The sequence below is a fragment of the Lichenostomus cassidix genome, chromosome 3, assembly GCF_008360975.1.
Source record: "Lichenostomus cassidix isolate B80296 chromosome 3, HeHo_3.0, whole genome shotgun sequence".
Taxonomy (NCBI): domain Eukaryota; kingdom Metazoa; phylum Chordata; class Aves; order Passeriformes; family Meliphagidae; genus Lichenostomus; species Lichenostomus cassidix.
In genome coordinates, this window is record NC_139483.1 from 21,570,210 (window position 1) to 21,593,757 (window position 23,548).

The 23,548-nt window shown below is 38.4% G+C and overlaps 1 protein-coding gene across 3 annotated transcripts in view; it reads left to right on the plus strand.

The window, feature by feature from the left end:
• Positions 1-23,548, plus strand: part of LPGAT1 (lysophosphatidylglycerol acyltransferase 1) — a 55,582-nt gene that overhangs the window by 15,596 nt on the left and 16,438 nt on the right. For all 3 annotated transcript variants that reach the window (XM_085054868.1, XM_085054867.1, XM_085054869.1), the window contains 3 exons: positions 12,168-12,286; positions 17,345-17,440; positions 19,573-19,846. In XM_085054868.1, the coding sequence (XP_084910994.1) occupies positions 12,168-12,286; positions 17,345-17,440; positions 19,573-19,846 (489 nt within the window). The remainder of the gene's footprint in view (positions 1-12,167; positions 12,287-17,344; positions 17,441-19,572; positions 19,847-23,548) is intronic.

The window sequence follows — 23,548 nt, forward strand, 5'->3', positions numbered from 1 at the left end:
AAATCTGTCCACTTCAAAAGCAGGAAAATCTAGTGTGGATTGCATCCACCTGTTTACCTATCTATGATAATAGGTGATTCTTACCTTTATTTCTTTACAGCCATCAGACTCTGCTTATGTCTTATTTTCTTCCGGAAACAGCATTACAGGTTTTCCCCAATTATTTATTTAAAGCCTGGCTTTTGCCCTGTGGGGTGCATTTTTTTTCCAGTGAGTCTTTGTCCAGTTTCCCCATTATTTATATTATTCTGGCCTACACAGTGCAGACCCTATTTCTGTCATATAAAGAAGAACATTTGATCCCTAACCGAGTCCTGCAGTGTGCATCTCTGCAGAAGCAGCTGAACAGTTGAATGGGGGCTGTGGGAGTGCTGTGTTCCTGTATGGTCACTTGTCGATTATTAGTTTTGGCCGGCTTGTACTAGGCTGACTAGTTTACATGAGGATTCTCAGAGTGAACAATTGAGGCTGCAAAGCAGATTTCAGCCTTTCCCCCCACTTTGAAAGAGAGGGCTCTCTGTCTGGAGGAAACAGGCTTGCAATTTCACAAGTCATTTGTTCTGCGTAGACCATTATCCTAATGGGATATTTCACACAGTTGGTTTGGATATACTGTTTTTTGGTGTTGATGACAAAATCTGAAACATATCCCTTTACTCTAGGGCTAAAAACCTCGGTCTGTTTTTTAGGCATTGTCTCCCCTGGAACCTGGCTGGGTTTTGTCTGACTGCTTTTGTCCTGTATCTGTTAGCTTTTTAAGGCTATATGATGTGTTAGCTGTGCTTTTTGAGCCACCTTAAGAGTTGAGGCAAGTGAAGTACCTTATGAATGAGTCTTTTTGGCATCATGGGGAATTTCACATCTGGAAAGACAAGCAACAGGATCAAATTAGTAATGCATACCATTACCAGTGACTCAAGAGGAAACTGTAGTAATGGTATTGTAGTTTTTGATACTGCCTCTGGGTAATTTCTGCTGTCTAGTCAGTTGATTCTGCAAAGACAGCTCAGGTTATTGCTAGGATGCAATACTTAAACTTTGACAGAGGCTGTCCTTTCAGACTGCTCCCTTAGGGAGAAAATACTTTCTTGGATTTGCTTTCCTCAAACAAATCCAAAGCCCACTAAGAATCAAGCAGCTGTCACCCTGTCTCTGCCTAAATAGTGGCTCTGTGGTCTCTGTGACACATGGCTACAGAAGTTTTATACCAAGTATGTTTATCTTTCTCTTGTACATAGGCTTACAAAAAAAAAGTCAGGAGGTTGCATGTTTTTAGCTTGTTGCAAACATGTTCTTTAAAAGAACAAAACTCTAGATTTGCTGTGGTCTAGAGATTATGACAGGCCTAACAAGTTTGTTTCAAAAAGAAATTCACAGCAATTTTGAAGGTTACCAGGGTGACTCGTACTGATTATGCTTTTCTTGTTGGGCCAACCAGACTTGTCCAGCAGGTCTTCCAGTGTAGCAAACCACCATTCATCCTGGTTCAGCTGGTGCATGCTGCCTCATAATGCCATCTTTTGATAGCCCTGATTGTGCTGGCTTGCCCCTTCTATTTTTTTTTTTTCACCAGCACTGATGCTCTCATGATGTTGCAGTGACTCACTTCTGCTTCTCAAGTATAAGAGCAACTTGGGTAACTATTTTAGATAAATATCTTAGATAAAGATAATAAGGGAAATAATTGAGGCCTTCCTACTTTACATGTTAGGGTTTTTTGTTTACTTGTTATTACTCTAAATTTTATGTTTAAGTAGGTGTCAGTAGCTGTAGCTGAGTATTAAGTAGTAATTTGAATATCTTGGTGTTTGTGTAACTTAAAGTAGCTCGGTTTCAATGCAGCTTCTTACATGTCTTGTGTTTGTTGTGCAGACAAAACAGTCTCAATGGAGGAGATTACTTTGCCATAATATAGCTAAAGATACAAATATCTAAAGGAAGATCTTCAGATGAAGATACCAAGACTTTATAGCAGTGACCACAATGGCTTATTCTGGCTAAAATGCATTGTTACCTCAAGCTTCTAGTGTTGGTCACACTTTTTTGCCTGAGTTTGATGATCCCAGATGAATCATACTCTTGCTTCTTTTATATTAAGGTTTGAACTATCCTTCAGATTAATGTCTTTACTGCAGTTCTGCAGCAGTAAGACAGAAAAACTGTGCCAGTTTGTATTTGCATCACGCGCCTTGTGATTGTAAAGGCTGTTCCTTCTCATGCTGCAGGATGAAGTTGTAGATTTTGTTGTAGTTGAGCATATCCACCAAGAGAGAATTCTGTTAACACTGCGTTTTTCCTCCTGGTATTAGGCTGTCAGAATTGTTTAGGTTGGAGAGGACTTCTGAGGATCATATAGCTGAACCCCCTGCTCAAAGCAAGGTCAGTTAGAACAGGTTGCACAGGTTCATGTCCTGTCAGGGTTTGAATAGCTCCAAGGATGGACGTTTCACAACATCATAGTGCAACCTGGAAACATACTATAGTAAAAATGTTCAGTGGTTTGTTGGGCTTTTTTTTGCCTTATGTTGAAGTGGGATATCCTATATTTTTATTTGTTGCTATTATCTCTCAACCTGTCCCTGGATCCTGAGGGAAAGAGTCTGGCTAAGTCATCTTTACACCTCTCTCTATGCTCTATAGGGATTTTCCCCCTGAAGCCTTTTTTTCTCCAGGCTGAGCAGTCCTTGTTCCCTCAGCCTCTCTTCACGTGAAAGGTGCTCTGGTCCCTTTATTGTCTCAGTGGCCCTTTGTTGGACTGTTGTGGTTTCACCCCAGCCATCCACCAATCCCCACACAGCTGCTCAGTTGCTCTGCACCAGCAGCATCCAGGAGAGGATCAAACATGTAAAAGTGAGAAAACCCATGAAACCAAGGCAGTTTAATAGGGAAAGCAAAAGCTGGGCACACAAGCAAAGCAAAAGAAGGAAGTCTTTCACCACTTACCTATGGCAGGCAGGTGTTCAGCCATCCCTAGGAAAGCAGGGCTCCATCATGGACTGTTTACCTGGGGAGAAGAACACCATTACTCCAAACATCCTGCTTCTTCCCTCTTCCCCCCACTTTAGATACTGAGCATAAAGTCATACTGTAATTTCTGACTTGAATCCAGGAGGGAAAAAGTTCTCCAGCTCATGCAGCAGAGGGGTATTTTTTGTAAGATACTGATAGTTTTTAAAGGGAAAATAAAGACAAAAGCACCACAGCACTTTTGTTCCTGCTGTGGAACAAAAGTGTCGGTGTTTGCTGAGTCAGACCCTGTTTGTCAGCTCTGTTCCTGCTTGATTAGTGGCACAGCAGTAGTGATGGGGCAGATGAGTATGGGTACAGTAGTGTAGCAACCTGCTGGGTTCAAGTTATTACAAACACAGAGCCTCAGCCAACTGTTATTTGCTTGAAAGGGTGATAAGGGTAACAATAATAGGAAGCTTTGTATTTGTAGCATATTTTCCTTACCCAGCTGCACTGGTATGTTTTTTTACCAGAGAAAACCGACACACTTTCCTCCTCTGCTGCTCCTCTGTAGTACTTAACCTTTTACAAAGAAATGTGCTTGAAATGTTATAATGGTGTTGTATTCCAGAATTGCTGTTTTCAAAGTAACTTTGCTTTTTAATTTGAGAAAAGCCTTTTTTGCATAAAGCAGTCCTACAGATACAGTTTTCTTTGAGCTTAGGATATGTTTTGCATTGTAACGGTAGTTAAATTACTGTAGTTTCAATGTACAGTTCACTGAAAAGGATTTTTAAGGTATCAACTTAGGCAAATTTGATGTTGGACTACCCTTTTGTTAAAAGTAAACATCAGTGTTACAGGTGAAACCTTGTGAGTTTGACTCTTGCATTTTAAAATAGTGGAGAAGTATTATATGGATTCAATATTTAAAGTCACGTGCTTAATTGGTGAGAATCCTTCTTCAGTTGTAAAAGCCATTCTTGTGGATAAAGAGACTGAAATGCAGGACCCACAGCCTTGTGTGACAATGGGTCTAGTTAAGCAAGTGCTGACCTCTGTGATGAGAGATTCTCTGCAGTGTTTCCATCATTGCCTCTTGGACCTGAATCACAAAGTGCAGACTGGAAAAGAAATTGTATGTCTTGGTTGTCTGCTTAAAATTTTCAAATCCATGCTCTCTCTTTAAGGAGCAATAAAACATCTGTGGACCAAAATTCCGTAGGACATTTTTTTCATACAATAGGTCTTGCCCTGTGATTTGTCAAAGGAGGTTTATTTCCATGTAAAGTTGTGCAGTCTTAATAAGCTGCAAATCTTGTCTTTGCTCTATGTAACAACTTAGCTGAGGTTGTTGTACTCAGAATCTCTTGAATGTTTGTTTTATGAAAGTATTATTCTTTGCTTCTGTCACAGCGTAACAGCTTTTTGGTCATCCACAGTGTTTAGAAGCTTTTGACCAGGAAAAGGCAAAAGTTCATCTTTAGTTTAGATACCTTTTTTGGTTTATGGTAATCTTAAAGACAATCCTGTAAATTTAGTGTTTATTTCACATTGAAAATAGACACTTTTGAACATAGGTTGACATTATTTCTTTCCATACTGTAACTAGGAATGACCAAAATGGTACAGGATGTCAGCTTTGCACATAAACTGAAGTGGTGGCAATTAATCTGAAGTGTATTTACTCTTGGTTCAGGTGCCTTTTTCGGACCTTGGTGACAGTGTGCTTCTAACTAGGTAACTTTTTGTGTGCATACTTTAAAACTTGTCAGGATCATTTTCAACTTTTAGGCCTGACCATTTGATTGCAGTATCCATTAATAACCTTTATTTGTGCTGATGTTTTATTTCAAAGTATTCTTTAATGGTGAGAAAAAGTTGCAAGACTACGCCACTGTTTTGCTTCTCCTTCTAGACTTCAAACAAACTATTTTTTCCCCCCTGGACAATATAACATCTTCAGTATGTACGGTATTAGAGCACTAGGATATTAGTTCATGAATGCATTGATGTTCCTCTGGGTGGTTAATGTATTTTATTTGTCACCGGGGAGGAATGTGCTTTTCAGCTCGCTCCTTCTGCGAGTGCTCTGACTCATGAGCGTGAGGTACTTCAAAAGGATTTCAGCACTCCATCTCCTTCTTCAGTCTTGCAGTTGCTTTTCTAAGAATAGAAGCAGCAAAACAGACAGCGGAGTTCCTTCTCAGCTGCTACAGTACATTACCACTGTAGTCATGAAAGCTGACATCAATGGCAATCTTCACATCTCACAGTTCCCGTTTACCTGCGTGGCTACAAACACTGTCTGACACTATTCCTTGGGAGCAGGAGCCACCTGGGCTTCCAATCTGGATGATTGAAACTATCAGCTGTGGGACTTGGGTGTCTACATTTCAGGCAGTGTTTTGAGAGCAGCATAAAGTAACTGAGACCTCCAGAAGATGTGGAGGGTGTATCCCATGCAAGATGTGTCCTTGTAATACTTAAGATATATTGGAATTCTTCCTTAAATATCTTCTGTAATCATAGCTTGTGTATTCTGACAGTATCTGTTAACTTGAAAAGTTTTCTCGTCATACAGACTTCTTCACAATATAATAGTGAAGAGTTGAAGCTCTTGAAATAGCACTGCCAGTACTTAAGTCAGTGGAAGAAGTTTGCTTCCTTGAAGGTGAGCTAAGGTTTTGCTGATTATTGATTCTCATTTGCATATGGGTAAAAGGAGCCCTCTCTTCAGCTACAAGCATCATCTCTTGTGCCAGTGAATTACAGAACTCAAGTAAACTGTACTCAGGTCTTGAACGTGCACTGCAGGAAAATTAAGTCGGTCTTCAAAAGCAGTCATTGCTAGAGCCTATTTCTAAAAGGAACTGATATGCTTTAGGGAGAACATGATTTTTGGGTTGATTAGGTGACAGAGCCAGAGCATCTCTGCTGTAATTGTCTCCTGTGTTTAAGAGCTCTGACTGTTGGGTAAATGAAGTAAGAAGGTGGGTTGACTCAGGGAATAAATATTGTGACTGTTAAGGCTCTCTTGTCCACAAAGTGGATTTGGCTTTCAACTGCAGAAGGAGAAGATGGAAACTAAGAAGAATGGAAGTGGAAGGAAAAGGAAATACGTGTTGTTTCTTGCAATGAAGTGTAGAGGTGTGCAAAATGGTGATCACCGAAGATGGTGACTGGGACATCTTAAACCCAGCCTGGGCTTACTAACATGCATTATAGGAATAACCTCCCTTTATTTGCAGCCTTCCCTTCCCCAGCTGCTGCTCCTACTCTAAATTTTCTATTGTAAGTTTTTCTTGATGGAAATAAACTGACCTGCACTGACAGTTTTTTCCATTCATCATCAGAAAATTCTGAATTGAGTTACCTGTAGAAGATGCTCTTTTTGTTATCAACGGCTGGTCTGAAACTACATGTTTACAACCTAAAGCTATGTATATTGTAATAGCATTGAAATCAACAATACTTCTGTTAGGAAGGGTACATTTTCTAATAGAAAAAGTACAGTATGGTTAGTGAAGCTGTGTTTAATGAGATATGATATTGTATGTATGTTCTTTCCCTCCTTTTTTGTGTTGTATTTTTATTCATCTGTACGTTTGTTTGTACTTTAAAACAAGATAGGAAGTCTTCCTTGGCAGTATGAATTTTGGAAGGAATGGGTGGGATAGGAAGAGCTATTTCTTTTTCTTTCAATAATACATGTCTGATTTTATATAGGTGTTTTTAAATACCTTCTAACCCTAAAATACATGCATAATAAATGTAAAAGATTAACTGTGATAATTAGCTTAGACCGTTTTTTGTTTTCCTTTTTTTCACTGTAGGCAATCAATTCCCAGAGATAAATACCTTCAACCTTTTTGTTAAGGAGAAAAAACATCTAAGTAGTATTTAACCTCTGGCATCACTTCTGGGATTTCATAATGCCAGCTATCAAAGAATCCCATCTATAAAGGAGAGACAAAGGAGTTGAGCAACAGTACATGGCTACTCCAGCTGAAACATGTTTTGACAAGTCGTTTGTGAATAACAGTAAAGCAGGATTGCAACTTGCCAGACATAAATGCTTGAGTAAGAGGAGAAATGTTTAAAACATGGAAACCTGGTTGTCAGGCATTAGTCACCTTTGAATACCTAACAATGGCATTCTTTCTACTAGAAAGCAGGGTAGCTTTTGAGGAAGGCTGTTCCTCAGTAATGCTGTTTATTTCTGAAGGTTTCCAAGCGATTGACTAAAGGTGGTTCTGTTCTAAGAGTTGCCAATCTGCAGCTTCTTGGAGCAAGTTTTTGTGAAGTCTTGTGACATGGATGCACATGATTGCAATACACCAGAAGGGAAAATAAACTAATGATGGGTCTGAAAAGGCAGAGTCTTGTACCTGGGGAGGAATAACCCCATGCACCAACAGCACAGTCTGGGACCTGAGGTGCTGGAAAGCAGCTCTGCAGAGAATGACCTGGAGGTCCTGATGGACAGGCTGTCCATGAGCCAGCAGTGCCCTTGTGCCAAGGACAGTGGTGTCCTGGGGTGCATTAGGAAGATAGTTTGCCAGCAGGTTGAGGGAGACCACATCTGGAGTGCTGTGTCCAGTTTTGGGCTCCTCAGGACAAGAGAGACATGGAGCTACTGGAGCTTTTCCAGTGGAGAGCTACAAAGATGATGCAGGGACTGGAGCATCTCTCTTAAGAGGAAAGGATGAGAGAGGTGACTGAGAGGGGATCTCATCAATCTGTTTAGGTATCTGAAGGGAGATGTCAGAGGATGGACCAGTTTCTGCTCAGTGGTGCTGAGCAGTAGGACAGGAGGCAATGGGCAGAAACTGATGCACAGAAGTTCCACTTGAGTATGAGGAAGAACTTCTTTACTGTGCAGTGGCCGAGCACTGGAACAGATTGTTCAGAGAGGTTGTGGAGTCTCTCTCACTGGAGATACTCAGGAACTGGCTGGATACAATCCTGTGCCATGTACTCTGGGATGACCCTGCTTGAGCAGGGAGGTTGGACCAGATGAGTCACTGTGATCCCTTCCAGCCAGACCCTTTCTGTGATTCTGTGGAAAGTTCTGGAGTGCAAGTTTTTAACTTCTCCAGTTTCTGGAGAAAGTTGGGAATATTGTGTGGACTCAAATCTAACCAGCAAATAAAGTGGATATCCAAATCAATTACGTGTTTACATATACCATAACTTTTAGGTGATTTATCTAGTTGGTTTATGGGTTTGGATTTTTCGGTAGCTGTGATTAGAACACTTAAGGTCACTTGCCTGACCTTGCTTTAAAATGTCAGTCTTTAAAACTCAATGCATTTTGAAATAATAATTTAGGACTTCAGTTGTTAGGATGCTAAAAAAATTTATGCCAATTCTTAGGGTACACAGTGAAGTGAAACTACTATAACAGAGAAGAGATGGTGAAAATTTCAGACCATTTTTTAAGTTTTAAAGTACAGTATGCAAAATGAAGTTGTTTATATTAACAGCTGAGCAATTGCACAGACGAGTAGACTTCCATTCTTCCAGGTATCTTCAAAGCTATAAAATAAGTGTTATGAATTTTTGGTTAGCTAAGTAGTCCTTTGCTCAGCTAGTGACATACTGTAATTAAAGTGCTTGAATACTTACTCATAGCATCACTTGCGTGCACACAGTTACATTAAGGACATGATTACAAAGTAGCCAAGTGTTCTGAGAACTCTCAATAGCTAGTAATATTCAGTAAAAATATGGAAAAAAGTTTTATTACATTTGTTCTCTTTGAGCTCTGCAAGGATTAGCTCATAAAAAGCTAAGTCTGCAGCTCATTAAATGAATATTTTCTTGATGTTCTACATCTTGGACTTCTTGTTGTGAGAGAAGGATAAATATTTCTATCTTGGGGCTCTTATAATTGTGAGTAAACTTGTCTTCATCCTTTCCGGGAGAAACCTTTAGCTCACAACCCTAAGTCACAAGTGAAGTCTCTCTTACAGCTGAGTCACTTCTGTCTCATCACATTAAAATTATTTCCTGCTCTTTCCTCCCTTTATGTTATTTTACTATGTTCAACTGCATTTGCAGAAATGTAGCTGTTGTCAGGCTGTAGACACAGAACTGGTGTCCTTATAAAATGTGCTCTGCGAATAGAAAGAAGCTGTGGAGGAATGTTTGCTGGATCTCAGGTTCCCAAGTGACAAATATTTGTCTTGGAGCTCGTTTTTTTGTCTTCTTACAGTGGAGCAAAGCAGTGTTGTTGGTTCTGCTGCTGTGCAGCTGAGGTTTTGATGTGAATGTTTCCAACTGCAGTGGAGGAATGTAATAGTGCAAGTATTTCTTAAAGCAAAAGGTTCTCCTTTGGAAAATTTCAGTGTGGGGAGAAAATTAAAGACAAGCATTTATTTCCCCCACTGAATTTAAAGGGACACTGTGAACTTAAAATTCTAGAGACTTGAGGGTTTGTTTATTTCTTCTTAAAAAGAACCTGTAGCAATGGCATTGGTTTTTCTGCAGATTTTTGTGGTTTGCTGTTCTCTTTTCAATCTAGAGATGCTCTGTGAAGGACTTGCACAAAGTGATTCTTTTCTCCTTGATAATCAGGTCAATCAATTGACCATAAAGCGTTATTAAGCACAAGAGACAGCCTGATTGCCTGAGGAGAAATGACAGAGGGGAAGGAAGGTAGAGGAAGGCCAGCTGATACACTGTGATTTAATAACTACTACCTGTCAGCTGAGACGCAGAAGTTGAGCTGTTAGCCTGACTGGTTGATAGGTAAAATGAATTGAGTAAATCGGTTGAAGAATTAAATCACACTTTATTTTTCTTCACCTTGCATTTGGAGTGGGATCACAGACCCATCTTTTTCTTCTCAGTTGAAACCTGTTAGTGCATGGTAAACTGATTGATTGTTTTATACCCTCTTATATTTAACAGCAGTAGATAAAATAGGTGATAGCAGAATCTTTTTTCCCTGTATTTCTTTGACTGAGGACTATCTGAAAGTTTCAAAGACATTAATTAGACATGAATCTTCAGCTAATATGCTAAAAGTGTACCTTTTTTTAGCAAAACAAGCTTCATAAGTTCTCCTCTTCAGTTGTTTTCAATTGGGTGCTGCTTCTCATGGCTTGTATTTTTCAGTCATGAATTTTATTTTAATCCATTGTAAAGTTAGATCTCTGAATCATTTTTGAAGAGTTTCTTTTTAAAGTGTTCTGCAATTTAAATGATTAGCATTAAATTGATATGTTCCAGGGAAATATCTATAGTAAAGAAATGCATTTTTTTCTCTGAGTGGTCTAGGAATAATATAGTTTTATTTGCAAACAATTAGCTACTTGTGAGAAACCTGATTTTGTACATACTTGATGTATTTAGTACTTAGTTTTTATTACTTCTGGAAAGCCACAGTTCAGTACGACTATTGTATATTGGCTGCTTAATAGAAACTCTGAAGTAATAATTTCAAAGTCAGTACGTGGTTGATTTGTTTCCCTTTGAAACAATTCTCATTTCATCTTAGTTTCTTGCTCTGTGGGATACTGCCTTAGTGAAATATGTGAAATACTTGATAAGCAAGGCACACAGTCAACTATGACTGCTGTCTTCAAGCATTTTCCAGCTTTCATGGAGTTAGAGAGGACATTGGAGGGAGTTTTCACATAGTGAGGAGGAGGGATAAAGGGGATCTTCCAAATTCATGGTGAGAAAAATAAAAGATCTGTGCTTAAGCTTTCCCAGGGAAAGGAGACTGAACATTATTGAATGAATAGTCCTCTTCACCTTCATATCTCCAGTTTGATTTTATCTACTTGTGACCTAACACAGCATTTTATTTTTTGCTTTCTGTTCAAGTCTCAATTTAGTACTAATTGAGGAGCTGTTAGAAAGCAATAAAATGACAATTTTCAAAAGTATGATGCTAATTGATTTCTTCAAGGACAGGGAAGCTGTGCATGGATTATTGCTTCTTGTCTTCAGTGTGTAGCCTATTACCTTTGCACCAGTTAAACCATCCATTAAAAGACAGATAATTGTAAAGTAATTGTCCTGTGCTGAGAATTGTTCACTGCCTGGAGACCTGTTAACAGTACAAAAGAGTCACTAGTGTAGGTGAAATATTTCCTTTGTTGTCAGAACTTAAAATAATAGCCAGTTAGACCCACTTTAGGTAGTGGACAAACACAGAAAAATACTTACATCCTACATGCAGGGGCAATGCATCTTATTTTTCTTTTAGAACTTTATAGAGCTCCTCTGCCTGTCCATCCTTTCCCATTACCCTGCACTGCAGTGTCCATCCCTTCCACTGAAGAGAAACAGACTCTACTCACTTGTTTCTTTGCCCCAATAACAGCATCAGACATATTCTGGTCTTTAATTTACACCACACATTTCCTAGTTTTCCATCCTGTGTTCTTTGGGATGCAGTCTTCTCTTTCTCCACTTTGTTACTTTGTGATGATGGAACTACCAATTTTAACCCCTGTTCCTTATCCCAGCATGGTTTTGATAGTCAGTGTAAGTGTTGGATGATCAACAACTGTATCTTAATTCTGTCATCATTCTTGCCACTGGAGCATCTGCTCTCTGGTCTACAAAACAGTGACTAATAGTTTCTGTCATCTGAGCAGCATTTCCTGATCCCACTTTCTTGCCTATAGCTAACTTGTTAAGATTTGAATGAATGAGTTTAACATAGGATTGTAAACCTAACTATCAAAATACAGATATTTTTGGTTTTGTTTTTACTGGAGTAGAACAATAATAGTGAGTGTAGAAATGAAACAACATTGCTAATTTTTAAAAAAACAAACAAACCCAGCCAGCAAAACCCACTGTTGACAATATAATTTTCTTTTTAACCTAATGAGGTGAGATAGATGAATATGAAAGCTGGGTCAAAAGGCTTATGTAATTTTCAGACCCTAAATATAGAATGCTGTAATGACACAAAAAGATCAATCTCTGTGCATATGTTCTGGTAGAGTATTTTTGTTTTGTTCTTATTCTGCGCATGCAATTTAAAACTAAGCTGGATACCCCCTGCTTGGAAGAACAGTCTTGCTAGTATTCCTGCCTTATGCTATATGCCAATTTCAATTGACATGTAGCATGTAGGTTTCTTCATTATAAAAGTCTGGGTGTGGGGTCATTTTGTTTTGTTTTCTTGCTAGAAAAATTTCCCTGTGCTCATTGTTAAATTTACCTTTTTTTTTTTTTTTTTTAAATAGTAGTGGAATGGGGTGATGATGTTAAAGCAGTGTCAGAAGATGAAGCCATGGTGCTGGTGAACCACCAAGCGACGGGTGACGTCTGCACTCTGATGATGTGCCTTCAGGATAAAGGCACGGTAGGCTACAGCCGGGGCGTGGGGTGGCTGTGCGCGTGTGCCGTGTTCCCTCAGCAGTGCTCGTGTCCCTGTGCAGCTCTGATGGCTGATTTCAGGGTGTTAACCCACCAGATCAGCTCAGTAGGGAGCTTTTGGTTTGGATTTGGTCCAATGAGACAGCCAGTAGCTTGGAGCAGGTTTTAGAGCCTGAGCGTTGTCTTTGGAGAAGGTGAGACGTGAGCTGAGTCACTCTGCATGCAGTCGAGGTTAACGCACAGGGAAGCAGATCTCCTTGCAGGTAATCAAGTACTTGACTTTTTCCTCTCACCTCATGCCCTTGTGCAACTCATGCCAACTTTGCTCAGACCAACACTGGTCTAGCTTCTTGGTTATGACTTTGCTCCAGCATGGAATTTTTCTCAACGTTAGAGCAAGCTGTGTATGGGATTTTAATATGAGTGAGGGCATGCCAAAGCTAGCTAGCTAAGGTCAAAATTGCTTGAGCTCTTACTTCACGAGCCCTTAAGCATTTCTTGATGAGAAGTGTAACTAATGGTAATTGTTTCATGCACTGCTGTTCAGAAAGTTCATGTCTAACGAGTGGAAACCAGAGTATAGGATCTAAACAGGAGATTAAATTTATGTACAAATCAGAAAGAAGGCTACAAAGAGGGGGGAAGCATACCTGTCAAGATGAAATAATGCATCAGCTGTATCTGTCTTACTATTGTCTTCCTTCTTGAAGTGTTTTAGTGTTGCCTTCCTTCATCATACGGTGAAGAAACAAGAACTGCTTTTTGCTGTGTCTGCACAATTGGTAACTGGCACTGTTTTTCTTAGTGCAGATTAATACAGTTATGTATTCACTTATCTTTATCAGTGATTTACCATTTTTTAGAAAGTTTTCCAGATCTTACTTACGACACCAGAGCTGATTAAAAAAAAAAACAACACAAAAACCTCTCAAACAACCCTTAGCCTCGCTAAGTATGAAAATGCCACTCAAGATGGAGCAGAGACTCCTGGTTTCTTTCTACTCTAGCCTACAGCAGACTGATTTAAAAGTACTTTAAATTGCTTTCATTTCTTTTGTTATTGGGGAAATTTGGTGTGTAGAGTAATCTGTGCTGTATCCAAATGAGTAGAATGACAGAATAAACTCCTAAATTCCCTTCATCACAATTGTGCATAGGACAATCTTGTGATAAAGATATGACTGTGAGGGTGTAGTCTTGTGGATATATATGGCATATGATCCTGACTACTAGTTTATAGTTATAAATCTAAATCATCTTATTCCCATTTGACCCCGCAGCTTAAAAGTTTCAGTCGAGACACAGAGTAAGTTTCAGTGGATGTAGGAGATGCTAAAAATGGAGGAAGGCATTGAGATCAGAAATAATCTTCACCATGGAAATGACTAGGTTTGCATGTTTTCAGAAAAGCAGAAAATCCTCAAAATTGCTATTTTTTTTCCTTAAGCAGTTGCAGTCATTGCTCTTGGAATGTATGTCTAGAGCCTAGAATGTCTTTGATGGTTTTAGCTAATAAAGAAATAAAACAACATGTGCTTCAATACGTGCTTAAAATACAGCATGAGTAGTACAAGTGGCTGAAAATAATGAAGAAGAGCAGGATAGTTTATCCTTGCTAGAACTTGCTGAATCAGGTGTTTTTAAATAGCATGCTTTATATTTCTAAAGAGAAGATAATTGTCTTAGAGTGTCTGTGAAAGTACTGGAGAAAAAAAATAAATGCACCTGTCCAGAAACAATCATTATACAGTATGCAAATGCTTAAATTAGTCAGCTTTCCTTAAATCCAGTTTAATCTTAACATGGAGTCCTTCACAAGGTGGATACTCATCTGTTACCCAGGTACTAATTTTCAATAATTATTTTTATTTTGTTCATGAGTATTAAGCTTGTGCCAGTTCAAAATTTCTTCTGCTTGCTTTTGCCAGCCAGTACAGACCAAAACCAGATGTAATCTAAAAGGGCTTAGAGTTTAATGCTGCTTAAAAAAGAAGAAACATTCATTTAAGACATCAGAGGTGTTTGATTTGAAGTTCTGGGTTTTTCTATGTAGTGAGGTAAATTCATGAGACAGTCTTTTAACTTGACAGTGTTTCCCAAGGGTCATGTCAGGAACCATGATGGTTATTTTTTTCTAATATTTTATAAATACTTAAATACCAGTGATTGTGTAGTGTATCTGTTTTAAGTAAATTTAATCTCACCAAGCAGTAAGATAAAATATATGTGCTAAGATATTTCTGGTCTTTTGGATTCACTTATGTGAATAAGAAAAGAAGGATCTCTTATTTCAAGAAGTGGAACTTTAGCTAAAAGTTAGAATTTTAATGGAAGGATTGAATTGGCAGTGCTTGATTAGTCCATTATACCATAATATAAGCCACACAGCAAAGTTTCAGGTGAACCAGAAGTCACCTATTTACACTTTATATAAAAAAGTTTTAGAAATTTTTCCAATTTGTTTGTGAAAGTGTTAAAAAAATCCAGTAAGTAACTTGTGCTCTCGTAAATATTGAAGGTTATGTGTTTAACAAAAAGTAGGTTAAAATGCTGCTATTACTGCTTTCTAACTGGATTAGGACCTATAAATGTGGGGTTTTTTTCTGACTTAGAACAGAAAGCAGTACCAGGAAGGGTGCAGTGGAGACAAAAGTAGAGCTTGCAGCTGTTTTTGTGCAGATTTCAAGATGTGCTTTCTCAGGTTTCATTGTTAAAATAGAGGTGCTTGAAAGATGAAAGTCAGCCTATCCAGGTTGCTTTGTTATGAAATCTGGGTAGAGTGAAATGAAAGTGGGCCTGTGAATAGGAGGCACCTAGATTTTTTTATATGCATAGTTGGTAAAAGCTTTTTCTAGCTTCTGAATTTATTTACCCAGGAAGTATGAAGGAAAAAAGACCTGAAGTGGCATCCAAAAGTTCTTTGAATTCATCAACACCTATGAGTCTGCACTCAAACCACTTCTGAATGTCTTTGTTTAAACCTCTTTGAAATGCAAGTGATAAGAGGCTCATCTGATAAGTGTTTTTTCATTCCTGAGGATACTAAACAGAAGAGTCACTAAATACAAGAGTTACCACCAATGTTTTGCAGTGTCCTCTATTGTGCCCTTGATAGCAGAATAAAACGAATATGCATGATCTCGTTTGCCTTTTGATTGCAAACAAGATAACTGTGTCCTATTCATTGAACCGCTTTTTGATTTGACTTGTTGGTTTGTGTATATATTAATTCACACAAAAAAATACATTCTCTTTGTACTTCTTACCATTGCCTAGGCTTACAGGCAGATTTATGAGCATTGGGCTCTGAAGTTTGTCCCTTTGTAGCCCACAGGCAGCAGACTGTGTCTTAGTTACAATTTGTGTGTCACACTTACCTTTGACAAAATCTCATCACTCTTCCTCGGGAAAGACTGAGGAAGCTCAGGGATGCTATTCAGAAGCCCTGTGTCACCTAAAACAAGGTGAGACAGACTCTGAAGAGCAATGATCAATTTGCAGGATAAAGCTACCATCATCTAAAGACAAAGACAGTAACAAGTGGTATGGTACGGGAGAAGCACTAGCATTGCTGGGCAACAGTTCCTCATCCAGGATTGCCATAGAACATTTGGGACCAGTGTTGACTCTTCAAAAGACACATCTTCTTTCCAGCAGAGGAAGCAGAGTTTAAGCTTGCTTATCTCCTCCAGTAAAATAGATTATGTTGGTTTAACTTCTGCTTGATATAATAGAACAATAGTTGTCAAAATGCCAAAGTAGTAGATGAGCACTGCCAGGCCTGAGTACTGCTGCAGGCTAAATCATCATTAGTGAAATGTTGGTGGTGTTTCTATCAAAGGATGTGGTTCTCTACACCAGCTTGTCACCTTTGGGAGATGTGTAGGCATGAGCTTATTGTAGTTCCTTAAAGAGGAGTAACATCTCTCTGTGATGCTTTTTTAAACTCTTATCCTTAGGGCACACCTTTATTGTTTTCTCCTCCATAAATTTACTGAAATTGAGAGAATGTTAATGTCTGCAGAGAAGAATTTTGCTTTGAGACCCTCACTTTTATTTAACACGGGCCTGGAGATAAATGATTTCACCGATATTAATCTCAAGTAGGAACTAATTTTTAGGATTTTGTATTTAGGAACTAATTTTTCTTTAATCACTCACGAATACATAGTGGGTCTTCGGTCCCTTGGATGTGTAGTATCTTGTAAGGAATACTACTGGCAGACAGGAAAGGATAATAGCATGTCATCTTTATTTCTTAGGCTGCTTTCTTTTGTCTTTGCCTCGAAATATGTGAGAAAGATCCAAAGCAGCAGATGAATGATCATCTGACCACCAGAGAAATGTCACTGTCCTTCATACTCTTTTTTGATAGTGGTGAATGGAAGAGTACTGTGTTACATGACTTTGAGTTCACTGAACCTGAATCAGTCTTGATGTGGCCTCCTAACACAGGGAGAGAAAAGGCAGCCTAGCCTATGATTGGGAGCATGTAAGAGACACTGGATTTTCCGGTTTTGGAGACCCAATTCCGACCCCTCTCAAAAACTACGTGTGGGAGAGATAAAGACCTTGTGAGAAAATAAGCTTTTCTCTTCTGTTATTTACTTTGTTGGCAGTAATTCTCCTACTTTAAATCTCAAAGGACTGAACAGGTAAAGTATCTGCCTTCACTGTCCTGTAAGAAGTGATGGTCAGGTGAATCAGTCAGCTTAACTGCTGTTTTTGCCTACCCACCATGTTGCTTGCCTGGGACAAGCAGGATTTGATTAAATTCTCAGGGATACATGTGGCTGCTCTGCCATGGCTAATAGTGTAGAACTGTGAATTATATTACAAAAAGGCAGCTATTTAATCCTACTCTTGAGGGAGAAGCCTAGCACCCATGCTGCTTTATATTTTGGGGCATAAAGGACCTTACTCTATATATTTGCTAGTTTTATTGCTGTTGTGAGAATGACAAGAAAGTGATCAATATATGTTTAATTCACAATTCTCTGCACTTGATATTCACTCATTTTTTCAAATTTATTTTACTTTTCAGGTTGTCCGTCAGATGATGTGGCTGATGGATCATATTTTTAAGTATACAAACTTTGGCATTGTGTCTCTAATCCATGGAGACTTCTTTATAAGACAGGTAAATGGCAACACATAATAGTGCTTTGATTTATCCTTACATTTGGAGCCCTGTGGTGTTATGGGAATTGTGTCACTTCCTGGTTGGTTTGCACAATGAAATAACTATGCTGTAAAGTGTATATTTGGGGAGATCTTTGTTCTGAAATAGCTTTATTTTCCAAGCTAATTTTATTATTTGCATAGATAAAAATGCTTATGGAATCCAGTTGAGGTGGGAGCCTATTATGAGAGAGGTGTACAAGCAGAATACCAGGGCAGTCCTTTTTGTCTCTGTTTCTGAGCAGCCATCAGTGGCACCTCTCATCTTTCCTTAGTGACCTTGAAGCCATGCAAAGAGTCTGCCTGGTTATGTCACTGTTCTGACTGTCAGAGTTTCAAATTAGGAAAGGCAGGACTGTCCCTTTTCATGGTAACATAATAGTGGACCAATTTAAGGTGGTGATGGACTTGTGCAAATAGTAATTAATTGATTCTCGAAGGTTATTATTTGAGCATTTGAAAAGAATGTCTGTTGAGCTCAGCATGTCAAATTTTAATGAGTTAAAGCCTCAGATTATTTCATATGGCTTGCATAGGGTTTTTTGTTGTTTGGTGGCTTAAACTGCACTCTCAAAGTAGAAACTCAGAAGGCCAATGAGAAGCATGAACCTCTTGTCAATTCTGTGAACTGCCATGTCTGTGAACAGCATACATGTTTCTTTCCTCTCATTATTTCTTTTTCTGGATGTAAAATGTGTGGGCAACCAGAGAGAATGAATGAATTTTCACATTGCAGAGAAGAAGATAATTTACTCAGAATGAAGTAAAGAAATGCTTAGAGCAGCATACAGCTCAAGTGAGATTGCTCACTGATGGGACAGGCACAGTTAGAAGACCTCAGGCACAGTTAGATACAAAAAAAGGTCTCTAGAGATACACAACTCGGTATTATGAGAAGATGGAAGGAAACATGGTTGGATGCCTTGTAAAATATAAATCTGTTTCAGTAGTTAGAATTTACAAGATGCACATTTTGAGGTATGCAGTGCTGTCAGCTTGTTAGTTCTAATTTCTGAATGTGGGATTGCAATTCCAATCACAAAACCAAACCTTTACTGAGCTGCAAAAACTAAGGCTTTTCCTCATTTTTGTAAAGTGGCTGACATAACATCACAAATACAATGACGTCATCGTGAGTCTAAATATAAAACAATTGAAAATAAAATGTTTCTTTGTTGTTAGCCTTTGGGTGTGGCAAAATACTTCATGTGAGTGAGTAATGGTCCTCTGCCTAACTCTGCACCGGCCCTAGTATTTGGATGGTTACTGCTCACTGCTCTTGTCTTAACTACTGTGCTATCCTGGAGTCCTGAGCTCTCATGAGGAAGCACCGGCTTAACTGAGGAACTTTTATATTGCTCTTTAATTGCATCAATATGAGCAGGCAGAGCCTTTTCCTTCCCTCTCATGTGGTAAGTTGGAAGTAATTGGAATGCTGAGACTTAAACCTAGGAGAAGCACTTTCACAAAACTGGCCTTCAGTAAAATACTGTTTCTTCATGTCTTTCACTTAACCCCACCCTTTCCCTCTTTCTTCCTTTGACCAAAAAAACCCAACCACCCACCAAACAGTCCAATGTTTGTGGCAGTTTTGTTGACAGTTCAGAGAATTAAAATCACCTCTGCTGAGGAGAGCTTTAATTTTGCTCTCCTGTGTCTTTTGAGTGATTTGACAAAGTCACTTTGGAGCACTCAAAAATGCTAATTAATGTAAATAGATTCCTCTGAAAACTTGGGTATCTTGGTGCATGCAGAGATGGGAAAAGATTGTTCCTGAAGATATTTCTGCAGTAATTAAGGATGTATCTTACTGTTCTTAAGTGAAGAAGTTGTGCTAATACATCAAAAAGAAGAAATTAACAAGTCATTGGAGCAGTGCAGATTTGAGTGAGGTCTGTGGTTCTGCTGTGGTAACCCAACTGAGGCCTGGTCTGTAGCCCAGCAGTAGGCACTCCAAGGAGAGCATTGTTTTTTTGTTGTCTCAGGGGCTTATTTTTATCTCTGAAAAGAGAGAAATCTTAGAATTATAATTATGTCTGATATTATCTCTTTAAAGCATTCATTTATTTAGATTATTTTTTATCCTTACAGGGAAGAACACACCGTGACCAGCAGCTTGTGTTACTCAAAGATCATCTAGAAAAATATTACAGGAGCCGCAATAGAAAATGGATTGTTTTATTTCCAGAGGGTGGCTTTCTTAGGAAAAGGAGAGAAACAAGCCAGGCATTTGCCAAGAAAAACAATTTGCCATTTCTTAAACATGTCACCTTGCCAAGACTTGGGGCAACACAAGTAATTCTGAAAACACTTGTAGCGCCACAAGAAAATGGAACTCCTTCAGGTGGAGATGCTGTGAGAAAAGGTAAAGATCACTCTTGTGGGTAAGAAGCAAATTGAATGTCAAGGATTTGAGTTAAGGAAAACATTGTGTTGGTCTCTTTAAATATCAAATATGTGCTTAGTGTATTTTATATAAATGTTTTCATATTTAGTTTTAGTTCTGCTAACTTTATTTTTGACGTTGAGCCAAAAATACCCACCTTAGTTTTAATTTGATTTAGTGTATGGTGTGGCTGCATGAATGCTTGGCTTGGCTCATGATGGGTAGAGCAGATACTGGAATAGGCGCCCAGAGTGAGCAAGGAGATGATCCATTCCTTTCAGCAAGACTGGTGGTTTGCTATCACTGGTTTGTGACGGCATGGAACTATAGTAAAAGTATTTCTGGAATATGCTAACTGTGTTCATATTTTTATTCTGGGCTTTTAAAGTTTCTTTGCATCCACTGCTGTATATTTTATTCTTCTTCTTGAACTATCTTCTATTGAGTTCTTCTCTTCTCTACAGATCTTTGTGTTGGCTGTCTCCATTGTTGCTGGAGTTAGCTGTCACTGATTACTGGATTTGAAGGATTGTTTTGGGTGTCATGTCAGAATAGTTACGGGAGAATAAGAATATTCCTCCAACATTATTGTTCTGGGATGCCTGGCTGTAGGGGAGGGTATAGCTGGGATATAAATAATGTCTGTAATTATGGGACTTGGTGCTTTAGTCTCTCAGTTTTTGAAATTAACTTCTTGGCATGTTCAAGAGCAAGGCCAGATCTCAGTTCACTTTGTTGTGTATTTCTGTTACTTACAGAAACAATGGACTGGGGGGGTTGTGGTAATTTGTTATTGATGGGGTGTTGCTGGTGTTTCCATAGCCAAATTCTGATAATCATTTAGCAATTTGTAACAAAGATCCTTACTAATTAATCCACATATGCAGAGGACTTTGGATTATTTCCTGTCTGGAGTTCAAATTTCAGGGTTAGCAAGAACCCTCATACAGAAATCGCTCCAGATTTTTGGGTTTGAAGTTATTCTTGTCAACATAGGAAATAAATCGAGATAATATTCTTGCAGAAGTGAAGGTAGGATTTAAAATGAGCTGAAAAATCAAGCTGTGGAATGCATCAGAGTATTTCCTGAATGTCAGGCTACATTCAGAAAAGAAAGGCTGAAGAAAGCTCTTGTTGTCATAAAACATTTTAGGTTTCAAAGAGAGAAATTGAATACCCCAGTCCTTGTTAAAAAGTTTGGGGTTTTTTGAGGAGAAAAGTTTGGCCTGTTCTGTTCTATTTCTTGCTGTCTCTAAAAGATATGAAGAGTAAGAAGTTCCCCAAATTAATTACAAGTCTTGTAGTTCCAGCTGGAGACCAAAAGTGCTTATCAAATACCAATTTTATATTTTTCTATTCTTAGGTTGCTATCCACTTAGCTGACCATCAACCCTGGCTTCCTTTTTTTTTTTTTTTTTCCCTCTGAGTAGCATGATTCAGACTCTAGAGAAATGAGCATTTGGTAGTAGTTGACCTAACAGGGTACTAAAATAAAGGAAAATGCTCAGAAATAAAATGGAACCATATTGTCCTTCCTACTCAAGGAAAGAAAATCGGGCAAAAATGGGAATGAAATGTGTGGGTTTAGCTGTCATTCTTTCGTAGTAATAGACTTGAAAACATACTAAAAAGGATGAAAAAGGAAAGTGAAAGTAAATTTTCTGTGCTAAGAAAAAGTAATATTTGATACATAGTGACACTGAGATATTTTACACCCTCTCTTCTTTTAAGCTCACAAAAAGGTTTCTAGCATTGTAAAACTTCCCTTTTAAAGATGTATGAAATATTAGTTCTTGATTTGTATCTTGTATAAAAAATTCTTTCTCTAATCTGTTGCTTTCTGAATGCTTTTACTGTTCTCTTACCATATCAGAAAATGTTTGCTCAGTTGAATGAAATACAGTTGTTTAAATGGATAAGGTTGTTTTATAAAGTTAGAAGCCTAACAAGTTAGTGAACATTTTTACTTTTCATCTCTTTTATCTTACCTTTTTTCTTAATCACATGAAAAACCCAGCTCATTGAAATCAAGCTTCCATCCTGTTCAGGTGACCATTGTTGAGCCAGGTGTAGTGCCTCCAGTAAAGGTTTTGCCAGTGACTTGCACAGAGACTGCCTAGAAACCTTTTGTACATTATAATTCTACTGCTTTGCTTGGGAAGTGGTTGCTTTTATCAGAAGCATCACACTTGAGCTTCATGGTTCGCTGGAAACATTTTTCATCTGCAGCACTTCTTGTGCTTTATAGTCTGTCTCAACAATGTTCCTGGTGTCCTGTGTTGCCAAATTATTCAGCTTGCTATAATAAGCTTTCTGCTCCATTGTTTATTATTCTCTCTGTCTTTTTGTTTCCACCAAGCTTTACTGATGGGAATTCACCTTCCTCTCCCACCTGATTTTAGTTAAATTGATTTATAGATTAAGAGTTCTCTTCATCAAAAATTATGTCCCCTTACCATTGAGTTTCCTGGGTAGCTGTGTAGTGTTGAGTCATGATACACAATTCTGTTCTTGACTGCTGTCATTTTATGAGTACTTAATTCATTTTAAATGATCCTTATAGCTTTTATACTGTTGTAAATTTGATACCATTCTACTTTCTCAGCTGGAGTGATGTGTAAAACTGGGTGAAAGAAGAAAAGATGACAAAGGCAACTATAATAAAAGATGGTTCATCTGTAATGTGCTGTTATCACAGTTTGACACAAACCAAGGCAGTTGTTAGACCATGTCACACCCCAGCTCCTCAGCCCAGCTGGTTTTTGTGTGCCACATGGCACTGAAGTTGTGGCCTTCAAGTTGTAGTTCAAGAATTAGGCTAATTGTAGCTCAGTGCTACGTCATGTGTCCTGCTATAAGGTCTCTGATCTGATTTATGTCATCTCTTTGATAGAGGTGGGTTTACATTGAGAAGTGCAAGGTTCAGTAATCTCCAAAAAAATTCATTAATCTTAATTATGATACTAGTGTTCTTAATATCCAGTTCCCTTTTCAATTTGTTTTTCTACTAGTTACGAGTTTCCCACAGCTTAGTAGCTGATTCTTCCTCTGTCAGGTGACAGGAAGAACGAATATTCCCAGGTTCAATGATTAATACTATTTAATAATTCTTGTACTTAAACTGATCATTTCTTTATCAGTGGTTTTTCCAGGAAAAGTAGCCTGTATTATCCTAATTTTCTCCTCTTAACAGTTTCTTTCATATTTAAAGTCCTAAGTACCAGCCTTTGTTGGGTAAATTTTAACCAATTGCTGGTAAATGCTAAATTAAATTACTAAAATGCTTGTTGTTTTTGCTGCCTTTTGAAACTCTTGTTTAATTTAACAAAATTATGTCATTTTATTCCTGAGTAAATAGAAGGGTGGAAAAACATGGGAAAAGTAGTACAGTGACTCAAAAACATGACTACTGTTGAAGCTAAATAGTGTAGAGAATGTAGCTAAGTGGTGTCTGTCCCTGAAAAGAGAGTTTAAGGTACTTCTGGTGTCTGATGAAAGCCTCCAGATGGGACAGATGGGCCAGCACTGCTGCCAGCACTTGCATTCCAGAGAAAGGCTTTTGTGCAGGATAGAAATAGGGGCAGCATAAAAATACTTGATGAATAGCCATCATCACCCTAACCCTGTAGTGACCCAGGTGTGTGTTTGCCAGGGGTACTTTACAGTTTTGGATTTTTTAAT